General features: G+C 39.6%; 1 protein-coding gene across 1 annotated transcript in view; it reads left to right on the top strand.

Moving 5' to 3' along the window:
- Window positions 1–302: 302 nt before the first annotated feature.
- Window positions 303–26,701, top strand: part of STX18 (syntaxin 18) — a 66,606-nt gene continuing 40,207 nt past the window's right edge. Inside the window, exon 1 of the mRNA XM_084285820.1 lies at window positions 303–557. Within this exon, the coding sequence (XP_084141946.1) occupies window positions 396–557 (162 nt within the window). The 5' untranslated portion in view covers window positions 303–395. The remainder of the gene's footprint in view (window positions 558–26,701) is intronic.

Below are 26,701 nucleotides of genomic sequence, written 5' to 3'. Positions count from 1 at the left end.
CACGGCAGCTCCCCAAATTCTGGGGAAGAGTGGGTCGAGCCCCAGGCTGCTGGCTGAGCCCCCTGAGCTGCTGGCTGAGCCCCTCAGGACGCCGAGAGCCGGAGCCGGGCGGCGAAGCCCGTCCCTGGCCGCGGCTGCACGCAGCCGAGGCCTCCCTCACACGGCCCGGCCTCCACGGCGGCCCAGGCCGGGGGGTAAAACACCTCCCAGGGCCGGCGAGCTCAGCGGAGGGTCCCGGCAGCCAGCCCCGCGGCCAGCCCCACGGCCAGCCCCACAGTCGGCCCCACCACGCTCCCTCACAGGCTTCGGGACCGGCCCCGGGGGCGGGCGGGCGGCGGAACGCGTGGCGCGGGGCCGCGTTGCGCGGGGAAGGCTGCGCGGCGGCACCGGCCGCCATGGCGGTGGACATCACCCTGCTCTTTAAGGCCAGCGTGAAAACGGTGAAAACCCGCAACAAGGCGCTGGGGGTGGCGGCCGGGGACAGCGCCAGGGATGAGCTGCTCAAGCGCGGCGCTGCCCGCTCCAAGAGCGACTTCACCGGCCGGGCACGAGAAGTGGTGAGTGCGGGGCGGAGGAAAAGGGGGGACGGCGACAGCGGCAGCAGCAGCCGGGTCCGGGCAGCCCTCCCCGGGGAGCCGGGGCTCGGAGCCCCGAGTGGCCGCAGACCGCCCGCCTACCCCGGACGGATGTGGGCTGCGAGCCCGGCGGTGGGCTCGGAGCCCGCCCGTCGCCCCCGGGGGCTCCCCTTCCTGCCGGGGCGGCGCCGCCTTCCCCCCGGGGCGCTGCCCGCGGCGGCTGCCACGTAGGAGACGGCGCCCGGAGCCGAGGCGGCAGCGGGTGTTGGTGGCACAGGGCCGCCCGTTTTGTCGTCCTGCGTTTGTGCCCTCCGTCGTGCGGCTGTCAAGTGTCGGCTGGTGGTGAGCTGCAGGTGACAAGAGCACCGGGACGCCGCACGGCTTGGGATAAGCGCTGAGAAATCGCAGGAGCGGCGGAGCAGTGATAGTGTCCGTCAGCAGTGCTGCAAAAGCAAAGTTGCTGCCTAACATCTGCCTCTGTACCGGGTGAAAGGGAGGGAGAAGAAAGTCTGGGATCAGAGCAGGGTTTGAAAAACACCTTTAGTAAGGCACTGGACTGTATTTTGTAAGGGGAGTAGAGTGCTGAGCGTGCTCTCTGAGCACAGCCTAACCAAAATGTGCAAGTTCAGGACTGAGAAAAGAGTGACAAGTAACCTTCAACCTAACATCTTCTGCCTTAGAAATAGTTGAGTTTCAAACACAAAGATTAATGTCAAATTTCTGTCTCCATTGCACTTTTCCAGTTTCTTAGACAAACCACTTAAAAGTTGATATATTTTGCAACGCTTGACACCAGCTGTTCTACAGTAGTTCAGTGGTTGCTTTGAGGCCTAAGCAGAGGGTGTCAAATGAGGTACCTGTTAATTGATCATGTAATTATTAACTGTCCATGAAAAGTTGATTCAAGTGACTTGTCAGCTGTGAGTTCTGTGCTAGGGATCAGTCTGCGGTGATAAGACCTATCTGTAAAGCTACATTCAAGATCTTTGTCTATAAAGTTTGCTTTTTTTTTTTTTTTCCCCCAGCTCACCCTCCCTGTTCCCCAGCTTCTGCTTTTAACTGAATTCTGTGGTGTTAGATCAGACTTCTTCAATCTTACCTGAGAACAGGGCGACTTTTATGATCATACACAGTTTGTATGTGTAAATTCCTGGAATTCCAAGACAATTGATTTTTTGTCATGAGGCATCATGTTGGCATTTAACTGCATCATCACAGGTGCAAATTTTAAATCTACTCTTTAGAACACTCTCACTTGGACTGACGCTGAGAGCAGTTTGTTATCATCTAAGGGTTTAACACTAGCCAGTGTTTGGATACCTTGTCGAAGCATTTCACAATCATGCTCTTCTCATTGCCCAGCTTGTGCTGTGTTGGCATGTACGTCTTTTTCCTCCTACCTTGTTCATTCTTCCCCCCTGCTCACAGCTACCATTTTCTTTTGGTCCCAGTCTTCTCTCTGAGCTCCTCATCATTTCTTAATTTCCTAAGGGCACTGCCCAGGCAACAGGAAAAAACGCAAAGATGTGTCTGGAAGTATCTTGCTTAATTACATCAGTACCAAGTGAAGTAATCGGCTAGTGCCACCACCATGGATGAGCTGACCTATTAGTCTGATGGCGAGAATGGGTTTAATTATGGTACTAACGTAAACAATGGCTTTGGAGAAAAAAGCAAGGCTTTGCCAAAGCAGATACGAGCATGAATGCTGTGAATGTGTCAATAAACGAGTTGGAGTGAAATAGATCAGGCTTGTTCTGTTTCTGCTCCTGTAGCTGAGTTACATTGGTGGCAGCAGAGCCAGACACCTGCTGGACCAGAGAAGTCTTTATAACATTTCTTTTAGGCCTTCTTTAAGAAGGTCTGATTTAATGTGTGAACAAAACATAGAAACTGTGCCTAGAAAGAGTAAGCTTTGTAGTGAAATAAATGATTTCAGTTGTTTGCTTCAGTTAAATACAATTTGATTTGATTACATGTGTCACAGCCTCTTTTCAAATACTGTCATAGCAATTTTTAATTTGCATACCCATTAAAAATTGAGCTGCTTCTGCCAAAACCATGCAACTCACTTTGCAACTGTAATAGTTGATAGATGCATTAATTCTTTAATACATTTCTATTTTAAAGACACACACAGCCAGTGAATTCTTCCCCTTGTAGTTTTTTGTACTGTTCGTTTTTTAACCCAAGAAACATATCAAGCTGTTAGCTACTGTTGTCTTTAGAACTTGCCCTGGAGGATATCGATCAGAATACACAGGAAGGATAGCAATGGAGACCCTGAATAATTTACACTTGGGCAGTACTTTCATCGTGCCTTATTTGGCTGAGCAGTAGTTGAAGACCTCCGTTTGACATGCAGGTATAGAAGTGATGAAATATTTCTGCTGAGTCTGCACCCAGCCACACTCTTCCGTGCTACGGTTGGGGTGCCTTGCCTGACTTTGTGCAGGGTGGCAGCAGCACGACCAAAGGATCGTGCAATGTTAGTTGTAGAGACTGCTGTTGCTGGTGATGTTAGACTTCAGATGAAACTGATCAGTTTAGTTAGGAGTGCTCTGCTAAATGAAAGAAGACTGATACGGCCACAAACTTCTAAAAACGTTTTCTTTGCCCCAGCACTGACCTATTTCTGGCTTTTTTGTGTATGTAGGATTTTTTTCATCTGTCAGCTGCATTTTTCAAGCATTTGATTGTTTTACATGCAATGAAAAATGGCAGAAACTGTGTGTGTAGTGTGTGTTGTTGGAATCTCTGCCCGTTTGCCAATTACATATTGACTAGGATGAAGAGAAGAGCTGACTTCTATGATTTCCTTCAAGAAAACTATGATACAGTGATGAACTCTTCAGTGCTTGAAATTTATAGAAGACTGTTAGAATTTATATTGTGTGTATTAGTGCTTTTGGGCCAACTAAAACAAAAGCAACATTTTATTTTTCTGTCCTTAAACTTTAATTGTGACATAACTATTTAAAGTGCCGTATATGGAGATATTAAAGATTTTTAATCACGCTTTTACATGCTCACACAGTGACTTCGTATCAGATTTGGCATCAAGCTGAGCTATTTGCTAAGTGATGGAAGAATTGTAAGGACAAGATGTATTAACATTTAAAAAAATAAATAAAATTGGGATTGAATTAAGTGTTGAATGACAAATTATCCAGAACAAATATAGCGTAGGCCCAGTTTATGTAACACTTGTTCACAGCTTTACTGTAGCCTTATACTTGTAATTTTGGGTATTTTAAATGACTGTCAATTTTGGAAGGTGTTTGGCACTTGAACTTCTATTTTAGAGCAGTCTTGGGGAATCTTACTACTTAAGCCTTTCCTTTTCGTTTTTTATGGCAATGAAAGTTTTTGAGCTATTGGGAAGATCTGTCAAATATGCTTCCTAGTTATTTGAAAATATGGAAGGAATGAGAACTTTCAATCACTGATTACTGTTCAATATGTGTTACAGAAATGGAATCACGGCTGATACGGCCTATTAACAGACATAAAATTAATGGTCAAACAGAATTTCATGATAGGCTTGATTACAACCATAAATCACTTTTTGTTGTTGTTGTTCTAGGGAGATTATCTTCTTTAAGGTGTTTCTAAAAAGCCAAAAACCGAAGTGCTACAGCACAAATTCTTCAAAAGCAATACCAGACATTCTGAAAACATATCCTTGAGAATGGAAAATTTGAAAGGTTAAATGTTTCTAAGTCTTTAAATGCAAAATTTCAGAATGATCAAATGTCTGTGTTTGAAGCTGTTGAACACATAAGGATGCCAGATTCACAAGGCTACGACATCTGTTCTTCATATAACTTGTGTGTATGGATTCTATAGGATGATTAACTGATTTTTTTTCTCTTAAATGGGTATGGTAGGCCAGCATTCACATCAAGAGTATGTTCAGTTGCTCTGTACATATATTTAATGAGGAGGAAAAATCCCCACATAAAACTTGTCTCCAGAACTAGTTCTTGTGAAAGCCAGAACAAATGACTTTGAATATAAATTTTGAGCAAACTTTTTAATTATGAGGTGGCCTGACTTTCATAGTATACTGTTCTGACTACAGATCAGCTCCAGTTGTTGGAGTTTGTTTTGTAGTTCTGTTGTTGGTTTTTGATGTTACTGATGTTACTAACATCGCTATTAGAAGAGGGGGAGAACTGATGTTTTGTCATTGGGCCCAAACATGGGATCTCGCTGCACATCTTTGCACAATCTGGCATTTAGAACATCCTTGTAGGATGAAAGAAAGGAGCAGGCATGCTTGTATACGATGTTTACAGTTCCTGAACCTTTGCATGGCGTTAACTAAGGCTAAAAAAACATTGGAGAATGCCCAAACGAGGAGCTGGACTCCCAAACTGACTGTGTTGTACCACCTTGAATAGCACAACAGAATTATTGACACAGCACAGTTAAAAGTAAATGGTTTTAAACATAATTACCTTCTGATCCCTGGCAGGCTATTCCAAAATGTTTGAAGAGGGATCAAGACTAAAGTGCAGGACCCCATAACTCTGTAATGTGCCTGGTTAAAGTGCATAGGGACTGGGAGGTCTGAAGGATTTTCCATGACCTCCCATGGGTGTGTGCTGGCCTTGGTGCTCAGCCTCAGCCACCTGCAGCTGCTGTAGTAGTGACACTTCCAGAGGGGTATGGAGGGGAGAAGTAGGGATTGTATGCTGGTCTAAAAGTAAAATGTGTGCCAAAATGCCAGTGCTGGGCGTCAAGCTTCTCACTGGAATATGACAGTTACTGCATTGCCTGTTCCGAGTCAGCCTCAGGTCAGTAGTCACAAAGCATAGCGAATTACTTCTAAGTTTTTAAACAACCAAGAAATATTCAAAATACTAAAAAGAGAGGAGAAAAAAAAAGGTGGGGGGGTCTACTAGCCTGAGACAGAGCAACTAACACGCAGACAACCCCAACTTTATCACTACTTAATTTCAGTTTACGTGTGAAAAAGGAGACTCGAGTGAAAATCTGGCCTGCTTTGTTCTCTTGCCAGGGAAACCAACATTTCAGTATTAATTGCTCTGATTTTTTTTCTCAGTTATACACACACTTATAATAACCCAACAATATTGGATTTATCAAGACCACCTGCCAACTTCCAGTTAACTTCTTTATGTTAAGTACTTATATTCCTTTTCACTTGGAAATGCCAGTTAAAATAAAATAACCCGCTTGCTATATAGCTTTTTATAGGATGGGACGTGTGTTTGCCAGGTCTAGAATAGACCTGAATGGGACCTAATCCTGAAAACCTCTGTAGCTGAGATTGGTACTGTTAAAGTCCTTGACAGCACACAGCCAGCTAGCCAAAGACTGCGTGGCCATGGAGCGCATTATCCCGATGTACTTCAGTGGTTGACCCTAACCAATGCTCTGAGGGAGATGACCAGCAATGGTTAGGGTGATATGCTTAATTTGGGGGTTTTTTACACAAAGCAGACTGAAAATTTCTAACCTGCTTTACTCAGGTTAGTTTATATGATCGTTTTGGCTCTAACGCTTACATAAGAATAACTCCCGTGAGAGGATATTTGGATGCAAGGGAAATATATATTGCTTACGGTATAACCAATTACAGTCTTTATTGCAAATTAATGACTGTGCCAAAGTTTGGACAGCAAGTGATATTTCAGTTCACTTTTTAGCTTTTAATGAGAGGTAAGTTCTAATAAATTGGGCCCATAGCTGAGGTCATCGGAATTCCTTCTGACGTCTCCCTCGTGCCGTGCCGAGCGGCCACTTTTCCCCTCAAAGTTCACCGGTGGGGCTGTGTTTTGTGCTCCAGGTTTTCTTCCCTCATTTGCTAGGCAGAAAACATAAGTCTTAAATTATGCATTTTCAGATGGGAAGATGCAGAACGCTGCTTTCTAATATTTCAGATTTATCTTTTCTTCCCTGCAAATGATGGTTAATGCTAGTTTCTTCTTATGAATGTTCATTGTTTTTACTTCTCATCCTTGTTTGAGAAGAAATTTAGCCTGAGAGGTGGAAGGCAAAGAAGTTGATCACTTTAATTATGGGGCTAGAAACATAAAAAGCAAATTAAGGAAACAGCAGAAGAAAGATTTTTTTTTTTTTAAACATTTTTGGAGAGGAACGAAATGCTGACCTTATTTTATGCAGAAGGATTAAATGCCAGATCACTAATGTTCCCCATGTGATGCTTCTGTTTTTAGCAAAACTTGCATCAGTAACAGTGGTGAGGATATAGGTCAGCCTTTGGGGAGGAGTTCTGAACTCTTATATTTTGGGAAGTTCTGAAATGTCTGTACAAATGTCTGTTGTCCTCTCCTCCCTTTGTTTGTTTGCTTTTAAGTTCATTCTTAACTCCATGGGAATTGTTTTCTGAATGTAGACTGAACAGCAGGGTTAAAAGCTGGCTTGGGAGACAGCTTTCCTTAGTTGCCCATTAGCTTTGTTTCAGTTAACTGGACCTCACGTGGTGATGAGGAGTCCAGGAGAACCCCAGTGCTGCAGTTCATGTTTTGAGGGCAAAGAGCCCCTTATCTTTGTCCTCTCCTGCCCTCCTTCCAGGGCCAACTTGCATGTGGGAAGTTCTTTCCTGGCTTGCAGTTGCTGGAGGAATTATTTGGTGTAGCTGGTCACTATGAACTCTCTTCAAGGTATGGTTGTCCACTGACACCTCCTGTGACCTGTTGATTTGTTGCCTTGCTAAAAATTAGGATAAACTCAATGGAAGTATGTTGTCCGTATGGAACTGGATGTTAAACCTCGGATTTCCTCGTGTTGCCCCCTTCCTTTCTCAAACATAGGTTATCTTTTGCATGACATCTAAAGAAAAATGGTGGTACAGGGACAGGGTGTCAGGTCTGTGGGATCCAGGAAGCTGGAGTGATAAAAGGGAATGATAACAAGGGCAGCAGGGAGTCAGCAGGCGTAGCAAGAAGCAAATAGTCTGATACAGGTTAGAGAAGGGACAGTCAAACATGAGAGGACAGAAATATGGATGCTTGTAAAGTTACACAGAGAGGGGCATTTCTTTTGTCTCAGAGTACTACTTCTGTTAATTTCTAGTAAATCTAGACTCAGGCCAAACAGTTTTCTCCTCTGTGACAATTAGCTAACTGAATTTCTGAGCCATCACAGATACTAATTGCTTTGAGCTCTCAAATACATTGAAATAATAAAATGGGGAGGTGACTTAGGGTGCTATGCTTCATACTGTTGAAATAATAAAAAAGGATGTTTAAACCCTCTTAGGGAACAGGTATTTCAAAGCTTAAAGGGATTGCAACTTCAAACAAAATGAATTCATTGCCTTCAACTACTTGTACTGAGTCTCTTCTGGTTTTGCTAATTTGGGCATGTTTTGTCAAATTCCTTCTGATTTTTTGATAACGAGGGAATAACATTGTTTTAGTTGTTGTTCCACCATAGATAAAATGATATAAATTACCAGTAAGAGACTTTGAAACTATATGCTCTGTCTTTGAAATGTCAGACCACTATGTATGAAAATATTGTTCAGGCTGGTAGATATTAAAGCCTGGTATGATAGTTTCCGTGAAAGCAATTAAAGGGTGAAAATTGGAGATACGAACTGTTGGCAACGGTTTGTGGGAAAAACTTTCTTTAATGTCTGAAATACTTCAGTTTAATATAACTGTTTAGAATCGTAAATTACGAATACTTTATTGAAAACATATTTCCTGTCTTCAGGGTGGTGTGGCAAAGCTTTTTGTCTGCCAAAAGTGACAATTTTTGGTGACAGGGTGCCAGCCTTGAGGTGTCTGCTTGCCTCTCTTTATCCTTCCATTCTGACTCGGTGTGTTCCTTTTTGGCTGAGAGCAGCGAGAGCGGTGGGTGTACGGCATCTGCTGAAGGTTAAATCTATTCCACTTCCGTAGGTACTGTCCAGCATTTGAAAGAAATAAACAAGACCCAGATAGTTAAATGTAACCCAAGTCCCTTTCAATTGTTGCTTTTCTACTATTAATAGATTGCCTGCTTGACATTTCTCAGCGGGTATTTCCTTTTTTGGTTGACTTTTAAACCGCTTTGAATGTGGACTTAATTTTACTGATTCTGAACTGAATATTTAATTTCTGCAGTACAAGCTGGGACTGACTGTTACCTACTTTTCCATGTCTCTGTGGCATGGGAAGTGAGAAATAGGCTTCAGGGGTTCTGTGAGGACAGCTGAGATCCTGAAGTATTTCGCTGGTCCGGGATTGAAACTAAGAGGAGGGGTCTTGTTCTGTGACTTGTTAAAAATGTAGGTTGATTAGACTTCTAATGTGGAGCAATATTCTAATCAGATTTTTAATATGGTCATTCACTGATTATTTTTTAAATGGAAAAGCCTTGGGTGAAAATATGAAGTCCTCAAATGCTTAGTACAGGTGAAAGGTAGCAATATTTACTTTAGAAGACCAGAAATAACCACACTGCTGGATGTAGGGTCCTAAACAGTCTCCAGGCAAGAGGAGAGTTCATTAAAGGAGTAGGAAGACAGGGATGTTTGTAAGGAGAAGTGTACTTTTGGGGGTCTTCTGAGGAGTTCTGAAACTGCTGTATCAGCTGCTGTCTTTTTTCAGATTGACGTGGGTAAAGTACAGACACAACTGCATTGTGGATTTTTTATTCTTGCCTATTTTCAGGTGGTTTGGATGTTCTCACAAAGCAGCAACAATTTCATATTCCCAGGCTTTTCCTTTTTCTTTGTGAAAAGAAAGCTGTAATTTCTTTAAGAGTTTTTGGCTGAACTAATGCTCTTCCATCCCACCCCCCCTCCCCTTAACTCCAGTTTAGCCTTTTAACTTGTGCTTTTTCCTGAAAAAAGAAGAAAAACATTGTGAGAGCTGCGGAGGAGCACACTGCTTAGTCTTGTGACACTTTATGTATAACACAAAGCATGCTATATCTGATATCTGTATTATTCATAACTTGTTCGCTCCTATTAAAAATAAATGGTGATAGCAAACTGACATGTGAAAGACAAACATGTAATGGTGATGAAAACGATTTAATGATTAGCGGAGAAACAAATATTTATTGAAAATAAAAACCATGTCTAAAGGCTCTAATGCCGACTTTTGGAAACATTACCATGTTGTGGTATTTGCAATACCGTGTGTCCTGTACAGTAGATATTGTTTAAAATTGCTTGGGAACTGGAGCTTGCAATTGTGAGCTTGGAATGTCCTGCAGATAATTAAGTTGTGGTCAGGCTTTAGAAAAATAAAAAGTTCTCGAACTATGATTTTATAAACATGCTACAATAACATTTCTTTATATTTAACAGTTTCTTATAGAAAGCTGATACTCTCACGAGGCATTCTCTAAAGGTAAAACATCAAGAAAGAAAAAATATTAAATTAAAACTTCACTTAGGATGTTGACAGTTAGCTTGTAATATTAAACAGATGTGCATGTTCTTGGGATATTCTCCGTTCAGAACTTTGTTGCATACCCATTTTCAAGTGACAGCTACAAATTTTTGAATAATGTAAAATTCCCCTTTCTTTAGCTGTCTTTGTATATATTTTTCTTAGGGTCAATCCAGCTTTCAGCTGGACAGTGTGATGCATACTGTAGTTTCTGCCATATTATACAAGGAGCGGGTTCTTTTATCTAGGCTGAAATTGAAGCACAGTTCATTCAACTCTGTTTAAATAAAATAAATCACAGCTATGAAAAGATCCTTTGGCCCGATATTACCCTTATATGTGTAAGTGGGGTATTTATTGATTCTGGTCATGGTTATTGTAGGGCGTAGTTTGTTTGGCTCCTAGGAAGCACACAGGAGACAATACCGAAGTAGTGATACTTAAGCTTTTAAAAGATGAAAGTTTTTAATGAAATATGGAGGGAATTGCAAAATCAAGGCAGAGAGTGTAGCGCTCTTAAAATGACAAATTTTTGTGCTCACATCTGTTTTAAACATTTTCAGAACTAATACGTATATAACTAATATATAAATATATAAAACATATATGTGTGTTTTTCAGCAAAGAGCTACAAAAATAATCTGAAGTCTGGAAAAATACTCTGTGTTGAGAAATTTCCTCCTTCTATTTTGTTAGGAGATGTAATCACAAGAGGGAAAAAAAAGTCTGATTGTCTATGGATTGTACAGAAAACCAAAACCAAGATACACTGCTGGAAAAAGTACGTTCTTGTGGTGTGGCTCAGCTGACCCTTGATTTGGGAGATTTTGCACCACTTGAAGGCTCCAAGTCAAGTGCACACATAGTAATATACATATGGTAGTCAACGAGTAATGCAGGAGTTAATACACGGGGTGGCTCAGGAATTCCTTTTTACATGTGGGACATTGCTTCTTACCAAAGCAAAGAATTGGATACTGGTTTCCCAAATCCCAGACTACTGCTCCAGTGACCTATGAGTCTGATCAGTCTGACCTTAGGCTGTGTGAATGTATGATTGTTCTGTCTTCTTTTTTATTTATAAATGAACTTACAGGAAACAATGTGTTAAAGTATTTCTAAAATAAAACAGTTGTGTTAGACTTGCCAGGGTGCTTAATGAAAGTATCTACCACAGAAGTTACTTAGTGCAAAGTTAATTACTTCATTTATGACGTTTTTTCTTGATTTCTTCACAAATTTCAGAGGACGTATGGATGTACAATGACAGTTAAATTAACTTTTTTTTTTTATTAAAAAAGCATTATCCAAAGTGAGATACTATTTAATATAACAGTACTACCTTGCTGTAGCCTGTCTCAACCCATTTCATGTGTATGAGCTGGGTATCTCCTTGTTTTGTACATTTTCTGATCTGTTTAAAAACACAATGATGCATCATAAAGGCAGTGCATCTAGGTTGTAAGAAAAGATTTTATCTGTATTAATGATGTTGTTCCAATTCCTAAGACTTTTAGTTCATTATGGTTCACTACCATTTCACTACCATTGTGGTGTAGATGGGAAATGCTCACAAGAACTCTGCTATATCATATTCAAAAACTTTATATACAGTAAAGGAGCATACAGACAATATGGGGAAAAATACATGTAAGAGACGATCAAAATGTAAAGGAAAGAATCGAAGGAAAACAGTATCGAAGAGTTAATCTGTTCAGCTAAAATGGGGTCTACCATAACTTCTTACGTTCCAGAGGAGGGCCGCGAAGATGACCGAGGGGCTGTAGCACCTCTCCCATGAAGACAGGCTGAAGGAACTGGGGTTGTTCAGCCTGGAGAAGGCTCAGGGGAGACCTTAGAGCAGCCTTCCAGTACCTAAAGGGGGCTACAAGAAAGCTGGGGAGGGACTCTTTGTCGGGGGGTGTAGTGATAGGTGTCGTGGTTCCGCTCGAGTGGGCAGCCGAGCTCCACCACAGCCGCTCTCTCACTCCCCCTCCTCAAAGAGGAATGGGGAGAAAATATGTGAAAAGGGCTCAAGGATTGAGATAAGGATGAGAAAATCACGCAATAATTATTGTAACGGGCAAAACAGACTCGGCATAAGGAGATAGTAAGATTTATTGCCTACAACTAACAAGCGAGAGAAGTGAGAAAACGAAGGAAAAAGCAAACCAAAAGCACCTTCGCCCCCATCCACCCTCTTCCACCTCCTCCCCCCGAGCGGCGCAGGGGAACGGGGGAATGGGGGTTATGGTCAGTCTACAGCACTTCTTCTCTGCCGCTCCTTCTCGGTCACTCTCGTCCCCTGTGCTGTGGGGTCCCACCCACGGCATGCAGTCCTTGATGAACTGATCCGGCGTGGGCTTCCCACAGGCAGCAGCTCTTCCAGAACTGCTCCAGATATGGGTCCGTACCACGGGGTCCATCCCTCAGGAGAAAACAGCTCCAACCTGGCTCCCCTACGGGCAGCAGCTCCTGCCAGATCACCTGCTCCTGCGTGGGCTCCTCTCCACGGGCTACAGGTCCGGCCCAGAATCTGCTCCGGCAGGGGTCTTCCACAGGCGGTAGCCTCCGTCGGTGCAGGGCCACCTGCTCCACCGTGGTCTCCTCCACGGGCTGCAGCGTGGAACCCTGCTCCACTGTGGTACTCCATGGGCTGCAGGGGGACATCCTGCTTCACCATGGTCCTCACCACAGGCCGCAGGGGACTTCTGCTCCAGCGCCTGGAGCACCTCTCCCCCTCCCTCTACACTGACCTTGGTGCAAGGCTGTTCTCTCACTCCCTTGACTCTCCCGGCTGCTGTGTGGTGCAGCGTTTTTTTTCCCTGTCTTATATATGCTCTCACAGAGGCGCAAAACAACATCGCTTATTGGCTCGCATCTGGAAAACAATGGGGCCCTTCCCAAACATGGGGCAGCTTCTAGATCTTTCTCACAGAAACCACCCCTACGGCTCCCTGCTACCAAAACCTTGCCACGTAAACCCACTACAATAGGTCAAGGGGGAATGGCTTTAGACTAAAAGAGGGTCTTAGATATCTTAGATAAGATATTAGGAAGAAATTCTTCACTCAGAGGGTGGCGAGGCACTGGCACAGGTTGCCCAGAGAAGCTGTGGATGCACCAGCCCTGGAGGTGTTCAAGTCCAGGCTGGATGGGGCTTTGAGCAACCTGGTCTGGTGGGAGGTGTCCCTGCCCACGGCAGGGGGTTGGAACTGGATGATCTTTAAGGTCCCTTCCAACCCAAACCATTCCATGGTTCTATAAGTTTATTTTTTTCTGTGTTACCGCATACAGAACACACAGTGCTGTGGTCTGGCTATGACTTTACTGTTTTACCATACACTGCTTCACAATTTATTGTCCCTGTCCTGAAATTTGCAGTAGTTTTAGGAGTGGTTTGTGGGTTCACACAACACACTTGAAATCCATGATATAATTTTATTTTGTAGGGAAAATAAAGCATGAAAGTTTTTTTTTTTCTTTTTTTTTTTTTTTTCTGAGCAAAACTTTTTATTTTTTCTTACAATGAACGGAAAGAAGCCTTTTCTATACAACTCAAAATATAAATCTGTTTTTACTGAATTAAGCAATACATAAAACTCTAGTATTAATATTTTAAAGAAGTTTTAAAGAAATAGCATTTAAAAGCATCCACTAGGGTTATGGGAAGGAAGATGATACAAATATTACATGGATTTTATCATTTGAGTACATTTGCATGCTTGTTTTTGATGTTAACAAGAATCAGAAGTTTACTTCAAAGACTGCTTCTTGATTTGTTTATAAGTGGCTTTTACTGATGTTTTTAAAAAAGAGTGATTACTACAAAAATTATTTATTTGTAGGCCTTTTATAAATTGAAGTGTTTAGAACAAACTGATTTGTATCAGTTCTTTAAATAAAGTGGTTGAGGTTTTGTTGTTCAGGGAGAATTTTGCAGTCTTTGCATGATGGGCAAAACCTGCTGTCAGGGCAGACAAGTTAATAACTGTTCTTATATTATGCAACATCTTTATGCTGAAGCTTTTGTGAGGATTGGGTCTGGCCTCAGGATTTGTCCCTTATGTGGAAAGCTTTGAAATAATGTGAATAAAATGTTAACCATGGAAATGACATGAGTTAGTTGGCAATGCTCCTAATCTCTTTTATTAGCACACTTAGTGACAGAGGCAGATTACCTTAACATATGTGTTATTTAAGGACTGGTAATGGGGACACTACTAACTCTGACAGAAGAACTCCAAAGGTGTCAGATCCTACAAAGATAACCGTTTGACTGAGGATATTCCCAGTGAGGTAGTATTATTTATTAAACACAATTTATGTTGTAACAAATAATATTTTTGCTTAGAATTTTATAAGCAAGAAGATATATATATATTTTTTTTTTTTGCATTACAACACTCAACATTTTGAATAGTGAAGTTGTTTCCTCTGTCTTCTGGGGCTATGAACTGAATTACTATATTGCTTTCTAATTTTGTGTTGTGTTTTCTGCTTTAAACTTTTGTTATGGTAACTCTGAGAGTCCCTATCTGAGGGCAGGACTAGATGTCCTCTGCAGATCATTTGAGCTTTTATGAAGCGAGACATTTAGAGAGGTAGGGGAAGATGTAGGATGAAATCCAGCTTGCACTGAAATAGGTTGCAGAGTTACGCTCAACTTAATTGGAGAAAAGATTTTTCAAAAAAAATTCTTAGAATGAAAGTTTAATGCTTATTGTTTGTTCCATGTTGTATTTTGTGAGTGAGGATGAAGACTCAAAAAAGATAATACTAATGGAGAAGTCTTCTAAAGTGCTTTCTGGGCCTCTTCAGTAAGGTAAACGCCTCTCTTCTTGGTTTGTAAGAAGTGAACTGAATTTGTTGGGGATATTTGTGCGTTGAATTGGGTCCTGAGAGATCATTCTCAGAAATTCCTGACAAATGGGAAGAAATTATGAATAAGGATGTTTCTAATTTGTGTTATTTATTCCTGCTTCAAAGATATTCTTTACCCTAAAAAGAAATAAAGATATGAGTATTTATGCATAACAGTTGTTGGGTAAAACTTGCAGTTTTTCAAGAAAGTTCAGTTTTGAAAATATGTAAGAGTTGTAGCAATTAACCTACATGCACATTTATAATTCTAGAAAATGGATGGCATATTACATTCAAAGACTGGATCTGATAGACCCAAATTGCTTAAAACATCAGTTATTGAAGATGTCCCCCTGGGACTTTGAGAAACCATTTAACAGATGAAAGTACATTTTGAAAAGTTTGACCTTACAGGCAATCATAAAATGAATCAAAACAGTTCTTTCCTCCCCTGAAATGTACAGAGCCCATCTGTATCTAATCCAGTAATTATAGACTGAGTTCAATTACCTTTTCAAACTTGGAGCAGACTGGAGACTAGGCAGTGAACAAACATAGGGTTTTGTCTAGACCTCAATTGACCACAGTCTAAAACTTGAATTTATATCTAATTTTATTTTTAGCTTCATTTGATAGTTTTTAAAGGATTTATTTTGCTACCTAGTCACTAGATCATGAAATTCTTACTTTTGTGTTTACAGCTATATTTTTATCCCAGCGAAGTTAATAAAATGACAGTTGCAAGAGTTTCCTGGATTAATCATTTGAATTGTAATGAAAACTGGGCTAACCAGCCCAGACTTTTCAGTCTTCAGTTTTGCTACAGTGAGACTCTGAAAGGTTTGGAGGAAACTATATCGTTTGCATTCTGTGCTCACATTTGTATATTTAATGTTCAGATTAAAAAAATAAAAACAAAACAGCTTCATTGTTTTTTACTCTTTTGGAAGAACGACTCCCAGTCCTACCTGGCTGTGATTTTGCCAGCAGTTGACACTGTTAGAAACTATGATAAAAATACATTTGTGGCGAATTTATTAATTTATTTCAGTTAGGGGAGACACTCTCCATTCAGCCATATATGTAGTGTTAAAGAATACATGCACAGATGTGTTGGATAGTACAGGTAACCCTTTTAACTGCCAAGTCAAAGGTTAGGCATTTCTTGATATTACCCACAAACTACGCAGACCACACCATAGCATGCATGCTGCTGAGAAGTGTTGTGCTACGCTCACTGAGCCATGCAATGGTGTTGCCAATGTGACCATCTGATTCCTTGCAGGACGGTGTATGTGCAACCATCTCCTGGACCGTGTTTTTTGCAATAAAGGAGTGTGGAGTTGGCAGAGGAAATTGCTGAGCTGTGCAGAAACCAACTGTAGTGTGCAAGACTTCTTGTTGTGATGGCACATTTCCTAGGGCTCTGGTAGTGGTGTAGAAGCGGTAATTAAGGGCAAAATAAATGCTGTGCTGTTAATGTACAGTTGTGCAGCATGCTCTTGCTGGGATGGCATTTCTTGGTAAATGATGGCCGTGATAATTGATGCATTAACTTACTGATTCTTAATAGTAATCAGTATTTTGTAGCAGTCGCTGTCATTTGCTAAGAATGCTGGTCACAGTGAATTCCAAGTCAACACTTAGTGGATAATACAACTGTTCCAATGAGCATTGCATTTGGTGTGGCAAGCAATAATCTCTTGATGTTTAATTGGCTTTCCTTGTAACACTTAAGGAACAACTGATGTAATGAAGTGTTACATATCTGTAAAGCTGAGAGGCCTAAGAGATTGCATATGATTATTCTGAATCTATTTTTTTCTGTATATTAATAGGAATAGGAAAAGTTCTCTTTTTTTAGTGTATAGTAGTTTTCTGGATGAAAGATGAGCTGATAAGGTAACATGAAATATATCCAGTTACTTTCATAATCATAATTTCAAAGCATTTTTTAAATAATATATGATGAAGAATCCTATAACAGTTTTCAGTATATAACATCAGTATCCTTTCTTCCATCAAGAAATATAAAAGGCTGTCATATACTAAGCAGTGCAGAAGTCCAGCCTTTGGTTTCAGTCCATCAAAATCCTATTTACAAAAGCACTGAGCTCCCTTCCTTAGCTCCGTGTTAGGAGCTGAGATCACCTTTCATCTGTTACTAATGATGACTGTCATACTCTGTTGTGTGATCATATTTGTACTATAGGTTTATCCTATAAGATAGGACCATGCACTGTCTTAAGAACAGCGAGCTCTTTCGGTCAGCACATTTTTTAGTCCTCCTTACTATAATGGTCATAAGAAATGAACAATACAGCTGGAAATTTTGTTAAGGCTTGTTCAACGTAACATAAGCTTTTGTAATTGAAAGCAAGGGCATTTAATATCAAATATAAATTTATGATTTTTTAATGTATTAAAAATCTTCATAGGAGTTAGAGAACTACGTCAGTGATGCTGAAGCTGTTATTGGTGCCCCCTTTCAACATTTCTGAAACTCAAGTGTTTCAGACCAATAGCTAAAGCATGTTGAGAGCAAAGTAAGGCAATGTCTTTCAGTCTGTAGGTTACCTGAAATGAAAAGACTATATATTTTGTTTTGAATTCTGTTTAGTCTGTTCTAGGTAATTTTAGTTCTATGATCCAGTGACACTCATTCTTTTTTCCCAAATTCTAAACTTTAATATTTTGCTTTAGTAAGAGTATTGCCTGCCATAGTAGACGAAAAGTGTGGTACAGTAAAAAAGGAAAAATGACCACTTCACTGTACAGTGCACAGTCTCTCAAGTTTTTTTGATGGCCCTATCAACTCTCTAGTTGGCCCAAATCAGGTCTGGGTAGGATGATTCCACCTCTCAGCTTGTTAGCATGTGTGTGTTTGGTTTGCGACTGTTGCAGTAAACTACTGAATTGCACTTAGGAAGTCGCATTCAACTGCCTAATAGATTTACTGCCACGTGCTATCCATTGCACTATTTATTTAGAGTAATGAAGCACTATATATTTGTAAAGTCAGAGGAAGAAGTGTTACTTTCTTAAAGAATAGACTGTTCCTTCAATTTAATGGAAAGGGGAGTTTAATAAGAGAAAATATTTGTCATTTGTGATTCAGTGGAAATGTGTGTTGACTGTTTTCAAACCAGATTATTTAAGTCAGTTCCTAAAATTGCATATACAGCCTCTGAACTGAGAATGCAGGCGGTCAGAGTCAGGAAGAGAGCATGTCTTTTATTTAACTGCCTCAAACGTTCAAGTAAATGCATTTAAAAATATATTTTTTCATGTAGTATCATTTTTAAATCTAAAGAGAATATTGAATTTATTATAATTTCCAAACTTGGCTTTGGCAAAAATACTGTCTCTTCGGGAGTCTTCCTGCTGTGTCCTGTTTCATTCATTTAAAAAGCAGTAATGTTCTTTTTGTCATCATTTGCTATTTCCAGCATTTAATTTTTCTGACAGTGTGTGCTTTTTATTTCTGGCCCTGTGTGTTGTGTTTGCTCATAGCTCTGTCCCGTTGAAATCTGTCCCTCATGACTTCAGTGTTACTGATTTCTTATCAGTATTTTCTTTGTTCAAGTTCCATTTGAGTCCTTTTTTTTACCATATGTTTCCTGATTTTTCTACCAGCACATATCACAGAAATAATAGTTGCTTGTTTATTTAATTGGTAAGATAATTTTCACTGCAGGAAGGGTAAATTGGTCACTCACAAATATCAATGGCTTCTGCAGTAAAAAGCAGGCTTATTATTTGCAGTTGCCATCTAATTTGTCATATAAGGTGAAGAAATTATAAAAACTGTCCATGTGAAGCTGCAATCTCTATAATTTATATTTCTTTTGTCTTTTTTGTCCTTGCTTTTTCTTTTTGGACTCTTTCCTTTCTTGACTCCATAGCATTAATAAAGGCTGCAAATTGAGCAATAAAAGGCTGTATGGAGTTGTTAAAACTATGCTTTTACATTAAGCACAAATTCCTCAAACCAGTATAAATATAAATAAATTACAATAAGTTACCTAAACTTGATAAACAGTTTAGATTATGCTAATTTTATACTAGACACAAGTTACAAAGTTACATTGATAAAAGTTTGTCTAAATTGAAAGTTTTAATGTTTGTTTTATTTATTTTTACTTCTGTTTTTTCCTTTTTAATATCTTTTTTTTTTTGGGGGGGGGGGGGGCAGTCTCTGTTCCATGCTTATTAATGCTGTGGTTATGTCAGACACTTGTTGCAGAAATCATGTTTGGATTGTTACTAAGGGGACTGATGAACATTCAGGATGAAAAACAAAAAGGTATCTTCAAATTGTTTTTAACATTACGGCTTTTCAGTATTTAAGCTTCCCCTATACAGTTATGCAGCTATACAGGGCATTCAACAACATGTTTTTCCATTGGTATAACATTAGAGTTGCAGACTTCTGAACTTGGTGTGTGTTTCTTGGGAAGAAAAACAATAATTTTGGGGTGCTCTGGTTCTACTGCTGATCTGCTGAGAAATAAGGTGCTACTAAAAACAGGAGGTCATATTAGCAATCTCTCTGCTAACATATATATATATATATATATATATATATATAGTATATAGTGTTTTGTTTAGGCTATTTTGCATGTTTTCAAGGAAAATACTAAGGAGAATATTTTACATTCTAATGGGTGAAGAATCAAAACCCCCAAACTGATCATGAACTGATCGTGATTCTGCTTTTGCTTTATTACCCTAAATAAAAGTCCTAAAATAAATAAAGATTCTAAACAAATTCTTGCAAGTTCATGCTAGCTTTTCTGTCTCTAGTGCCTCTCTCCTATTTGCACTGAAAATAATTGTTAGCCAAGATATATTTTGTGATTTTTTTCTTTGTTTACCTCAGTCCCTGCCCTCTGCTGCTGTTTTTAATCTCTTCCATCATCTTTTCAATTCTTCCCATTCTTCTACTCAATTCTTCAGTACTACTTAGTACTGTGTTTATATTGTCATCTCTGTGCCCCAGTGAGCTTGCCCACCCCCATTGCATCTACCCCTAGTCATATGCCTGCACAATGCTTCCCCTGTTATATTGACCACTCTCCTTATGTTCAGTCCATGTTGTGTTTAATGTAGTATCACCTCTGTCCTTGACGTGCAACACTGTACAAAAAAAATCACCTAAGAGCTGTGAAACATGTGGCAAAATACAGTAGCATGCTACTCAAGGATAGAGTTAAAATTGTATAACAAATGATATCCATCTTATAATAGCTACTCTTATTTCTACATACTTGAATCCTCTGAAACACAAGTATTTTCTGGTTGTTATGTTACTCTACCCTGCTCAAAGCATTTACATGTATATGCTTTATCAAAACCTGGGCCATCTAGTTGTTGTGACAAAAAATACAGGGCAGAGCTGATTTCTTCACTGCATACAGTTTGTCAAGACACCGTGAAACTGCGTGATGGATGCTGAATCTGACTAAGACCTTTTTAGTAGCTCTTACAGCTTTGTCTGTGAGGTTGTGGACTGCTTTTACACGTACTTGGTGGTGTGGTGGTTTACTTTGGTGATTCCGTCTCTTAGTGTGCCTACGTGCTGGATAACCTGATCAGTGCTTATAAGCGTGGATCTATCAATACATATGAAATGCCTCAACGTGTTGCTCACCATCTTGTTTCCGAAAACGTCTCACCTGGCTGGGCACCCACAGCCCTGGCTGTATTTCTAGTCATGTAATGTTTCCAGAATGCGGGCTGCCTTTCTTAGGCAGCCGTGAAGGTAGCTCTGTAGCCCACAGCCCTCTCTTCACGTAGGCCCTTTGCAGCTGGCTGCCTCAGTACTTGTGCTGGGCCTTAGTGCAGATGCTGTTTGCTTTTATGTCAGCCAAGCCTTTTCTTTCTTTCTTCTACCTCTGTGCTATTTTTTTGCCTTGTTTGTGTGTGGGGTTTCATTTCTGTTCTCTCTTCGTGTTTGTACACTGGCTGTTTTTTGTTTTGTTCCCTACCCTCAAGTAGATGCATACCATTAAAAAGCTACAGGCCACGTTAAGCTGTGGGTTCCTGTGAGCTTGAGGCCTTGTAGAGGTGGCCAGGATGCTTTCATAATTGAGTCACGTTGTAGGGAGAGGCAGCCTGGCAGTAAGCAGGTGAGTTAGCTAGGAGATGGGAGCAGGATGTTGCATTCCCAGTGTCTTACTCGCTTCTTGTATGGCCTTGCTAGGTTCACGCCACTGAGTCTCTTCTTTCTACTTCATCTTAAGCAAGTTTTCTTACATCTGTGTGAGCCTTGAGTTTGGCTGGTTCTCTAACATCATTCTCTTCTACAGACTGAGGGAAAAGGAGGGGACCAGAAGCTGACATCTGCCACGTTAGCAGTGGTTCATGCATCATGTACAGTTGCTCAGCTTGCCCCAGTCACATCCAAGTTTCCTCTGCTGCCGACTAATAACTGAGATTTTGGAAGAGCAGGCATTGGGGGGGCAGTGTGCTGCAGGCCCCAAATGCATGCAGTTCTGACATATTACTGCCATTGCTGGTAAGCATTGCTAGGTAAAGAGAGAGATTATGAAAAGGTCTGTGAGGTGCTGGTAAGAGGAATGTGGAAGTGAGTTCAGTCCCAAACTTTGGGTGCAGCTGGAAGAATTCAGAATTCTTCCTGGGATGATGTGTGTGTGTGAAAGATGGAGGGGGAAAGACTAGTAAGAGCGTGTAATTCAGTCTTTTGTGCAAGACAGGAGACAGTCCCTTTGCCAGGAAAAGTCATATACACTCTGTTGGAAAGAGCACAAGCATTTTGGAGTGAGCTCTTGTTAAAATATTGGCAATGTGTCATTTGCATTACCTTTGTTTTCTTGAATATAAAAGTTGAAGCGGCTGTGAGTAACACTCTGGTTTCTGGCTGTGAATTAAAAGCCAGGTGCCAGTTTTGCTCAAATGAGGTTCTGCACAGGGATCTGTGGGCACAAGTATTTGGAGAAAACTAGTAATACTGCAGATTATAGTCTGGTTAAATTGATAGGCGTATTTAAGACCCAGTCATTTGGGCAAAGAATGGCATAATTTCACATACTGGTAACAAAAAATACTCTATAAAATGAACACTACTGTAACTGTTGCTCTTTCATGTTCGGTTGTTCACTTCATCCTTTAAAGGACCCTCAGGCAAGGAGCAATGGCATTCTGGAGACGCGTTTCTTTCTCACAGACAGCGAGAAAAATTCTAAAAGTCAACATAAAGATTTAAATTATGGGAGACTATAGTTTTAGGCAGCAAGTATCATAGTGGCTTTCTGGTTTTCAAATCGACAAGCTAGGGAGTGAGTCACACCATGTAGATAAAGGGGTCTTAATGACTACAGAATTGTTCCCGTGCTAATGAACAGTTACTGTATGTTTAGAAAGTTCTGGCTTTTAGGCAGCTTAATTTTCTTTCTTCCGTTTCTTCAGTTATATATCTGTTTGTTGTATAATAGATAAGAGAAGAACCAGATTAGAAGTTTCGATTATAGAGTTTAGAGTTTAGATTTCTAGTTGTAAATAAGGCTGCAGTTATTTATTTTTTTCTAATATGGTCTTATAATTTCCGTTGATATGATTGAGGTAGGTTCATAAGCAGCTGGTATATGGAGAAAATATAACAGCTAGAAATGCCTCAATTTTTCGTGATATGTATAGGTATAAGAGAAGTGCTCTGTTCAGTTACATTTCTTTTTGCTCTGTTCAGTTACATTTCTTTTGAAGAAGATTCCTTCTACTGTATAGTTTTCACAACTTCTGTTAGATTTATGTGTCAGTTCTGGGTGTTCCTGCAGGAAATTTATTTCAATCTGTTGCACTGTGAAAAATTTTCTAGGTTTTGGACTGTGGTTTCTTGTCATGATGTTATATTGTGGAACATACCTGTGAATCTGGCCATTTCTTTTACTTACTTAATTGAGCTATCAATACTTAATTATTTTAACCTTGAGGTTCTTTACTTATTATTTTTCAGGGTGGGCATGGTGTAATGTTTCTTTCAACCTCATAAGTACTCTCACCCTATAGTAAACACTTTTTTTTTTTTTTTTTTTTTCCTGAACATAATGTCATTTTTCAGCAATGCTGACATCTAAAAATGCTTCCCGGTTTGTTGTTTTTTCTTCTCTGCTGTTCCCAAAGTTGTATGAAAAAATCACAGAAAGAAAATGTGCTGTCTTCTCGTTGGTCTCACAGTGTCATAGAAGCTTCTCATGATTGCTTTTATCTTTAAAAATGTTTCTTACATATAACTTCAGCTATATAAATCTACAAGTCTGTAACTTTTTATCTTTCTGATTTACATGCATCTTGAGTAAAATTAAAATATGTAGAGATGATCTTGAAGGTCTTTTCTAACCTTAATGATTCTTTGTTCAAATTGTTGATTAAGTATGTAAGTAAAATAAGTAAATACAATTAAGTTGTAAGTAGCCCATCAAGGAAAATCTTATGACTTTATACAAAGGTGTCTGTTGAATTAAAAAAAAAAACAAAAAAAAAACCAACAACAACAAACAAACAAAACAAACAAAAAACAGAAAACTAACTTTCATTTGCAATAATAGTGTTTTGATTTTGTTTTACTCTATTTTCTATGAGCTTGAGACTAATTTCTATGGTTTCAGGGGACCTAAATCTCTAGATTGCTTTTAAAAGTGAATGTTTATTCAGAACGGGGCTGACAGCCTCTCCTTAAGAGAAGCTATAATTTAATTTTATTTTCCTAAGTTTAAATGCTTAAAAAATATTTATAATGATACCTCAAAGGCATCATAAACATGCATAAATAATTACACTCTAAAATTACAAAAATTACAGGAAATGGACATTTAAAAAATCTTACCACGATTCATGGCTGAGAAGGGAGAGAAAAGGTGTCTTGCTTCACAACTTTGAATTTTTTGTCAGGAGTTTCTGCTTTTCAGTGATTTAAAAAATATACGTTTGAACTGTTGGTGTTACTCACACATGAAATAGCACTGATTTTCCTTTAACTACAGCTAAAGCTTCCCAATCCTGAATTTTGAAAGCACTTTCTAGGGAGAAATTTCTATGTGACTGCCTACTGTAATTTTTTTTTTTTTCAAGCAGAAATTATTCTCCCCATGCCTCCTATCCCTGTTTCTTCAGGTGCCAAAACAATTGGCACTTACTAGACAGATCAAAAGCAATATGAAGAGCATTTTGTAGTGAAGGGGTCCAAAGATGTTTTTTTATACCACTTTGGTACACCTGGGGGGCTGATGCTTATTTGGTAGCTAACTGAACAGAAATATGGCAGAGTGATGTTGTCTAAAGGAGGGGACTTTTGTCCAGCATTACAGTTGGACCTTCACTAACTCGGGTAGAAGACTCTTTACTGAGGATAAAGGAAGGCACCCCAGCCCTTGGTGGTGGTTTCAAGCCAGTTTGAGCTTTGATTAAACCTCTGGCCAGTGCTGTGGAGTTGAGAACCTGTTGTAGTTTGCTTTAGTTATCATTTTATGACACTACTATAAAGAGGGTGGATGGAGAGAACGGTAGTATTAGCAGACTTGATACTTTTCTTCAGGCTTACTCTTTTCTTATCCACGTCTGGTAAAAGTTATTAAAACCATAACCCTTTAATTGCTATTCCCTCTCTCTCTCCCCCTCGCCCTCCCCCCTTTATTTTGATAATTGTTTTTGTTTTTATTAGGATGAGTGGAGATGAGTTGTATTTCTCTGGGATGAAGGAGGGCTTTTTTTTTTTTTTTGTTGGTTTGTCCCGGTCAGAAAATACAACGAAGCAGCTTATCTCAAATGGGGCGGCATGGAAGAAGTCTGATTGCCTAATTGGGAGACTTTTTATATAGATTTACCTCTGATGTGAATAGCCACTGTTGGAGTGCCTTTCCTCATCAACTATGTACAGACCTACAGTGACCAGGTAGCCCAGTAAGCTCCTAAAACTTATGGTAGATGATCCAGGTCTTGGGATTTTCTGTTACATGAACAGGAGGAAAAAAAAAATTAATCCTTTGTCTTAATTTTTCTGCCAATACCATAAAGCACTTGAACTGAAATCTTAATGTGTTCATAATTAGCATCTTCCCAGATTTCTATTTATTTGCTGTTGCGCTTGATCTACATGCCTTTAGGCGAGGAGCAATGACTTTCTCTTTGCAGACTAGACGCTTTCTTGGTCCCGTCCTCTTTGTGTTTTAATGGGGAAGAACCTCACAATTTGATGCAAGTGCTAAAGCAACCCCTGAAGTGATCTTACACCAGCATAATAAAAATGAAGGTGTTGAAATGTAATGAAAGGATTTCTGTACTAAGAACAGTATTGTGCCAGTTACAAAAATCCATAAAGAAAGACTTGAACACTGAAACAAAATGGATCTGGTTCCCCTGCATTGTGTTGGACAGGGTGGTAGGGGTTTGAGATGCAGTAAGTTCCTTGTATGGTGCTGCATCAGGGTATGGGTGTTTTTGTGTCTGCAGAAAATATGCAGAAGTGGAAGCAGGGTCGGCCTGCAAGAAGAGCAGGGGGCTGCAGCGGAGAGGAGCCTGCCCAGCTGATGCCACGTGCACACCGCCTCTGCGCCCCATGGTGACTTCCACTGACGTTGATTGAGTTTAGTCCCGAAGTTAAACACATGAATTTTCTGTGAATTGCGCTGTAAAAATGTGGATCCTGAATTTCATAATGATGCTGAGATAGAGTAACCTTTCATTACTGGCTATGCATTAAATGGGACTGGAAATCTTTTTATATCGTAAAACATATTTGAGTCAGGAATACGTAACACTAAATGAGTTTAGCCTGTGAGAACAAGGGATGAGAAAAATTTCTCTCGCAGACACAAGCAAAGTTGAACGCAGTCACTGCAGCGCTGTGAGTGGGGCGTTTTGAACAGCAATGGTAAAGGCCAATTATTGCAAATATGTATTTTGGCCAATTTACTTTTATCTCTCAACCAAAACATTCCCCACAATTGTTGTGGAGTTTATATTTTAGTCAATGAGGTTTTGGATGATTGTGTAAAAATATAAATGCTAAAGAAAGTTATGATTAGACTTGGACAATAAACAAGAAAAAGGGAAATAGTAAGTTTTATTAAAGTCAGATGTTGCTTTTTTATTGAAAGTATGTGTTGCCACAGAGAGAGTAGATGAAGACTGGTTAAATAAAAACATTTAGCCTGACTTTACATTTTAGAAAGGCTGTTATTTTTTTTTCTCAAGGTCACTTCATGTTCCTGTTGACCCTCTGCAGTTTTCAGAATATTTAGATGTACTTCTGTACATGTGGGTATCAAACAAGTTTATTCCCACAAGATGTAAGAAAACAGTGACAAAACTAACACAGATGTCTTTATTGAAATTCTACATGTGTTGCAGTTTTTTGATTTAGAATTAAAAATTAGTTTCTAAGTAATTATCTATAAAACAGACTTTTCCTGTGTTTATAAGTCCCTGGAATAAAACCATTTAAATACTTTGTTACACCACACAATATGCATTATGATAATTTCAGTGTTTGATTTTTTTTTTTTAATCAATACCTGTAAAATAGTTTTTCTACACAGTCGGAGTTTGCTCTTGGCACTATACACACTTAAAAAAAAAAAAAAAAAAAAAAGTACCACCCCAAATAATACCCCAATAAAACCTAATTCCAGTGATAATACTGGGTATTTTTGGTCTTTATTATGGTTGGTGGGGAACTGGATCTTTCATGCTTTTAGGTCTTAATTGTACTTTACTTCTACTAGAAAAATCTTTAAGAAAAATAGTTTGTAATTGTGCCAGAAAATCACAAAAACAGTCTCTCCATCATTTACTTAACCAGATCATATATCCCATACAAATAGATTATATTTTAAAGAAAGCACAGTAAGGTGAGATTTGAAG

Source organism: Netta rufina (assembly GCF_964035555.1).
Source record: "Netta rufina genome assembly, chromosome: 4".
Lineage (NCBI taxonomy): Eukaryota > Metazoa > Chordata > Aves > Anseriformes > Anatidae > Netta > Netta rufina.
Note: the sequence above shows the minus strand (reverse complement) of the source record. Positions and strands in the feature narration are given on the sequence as shown.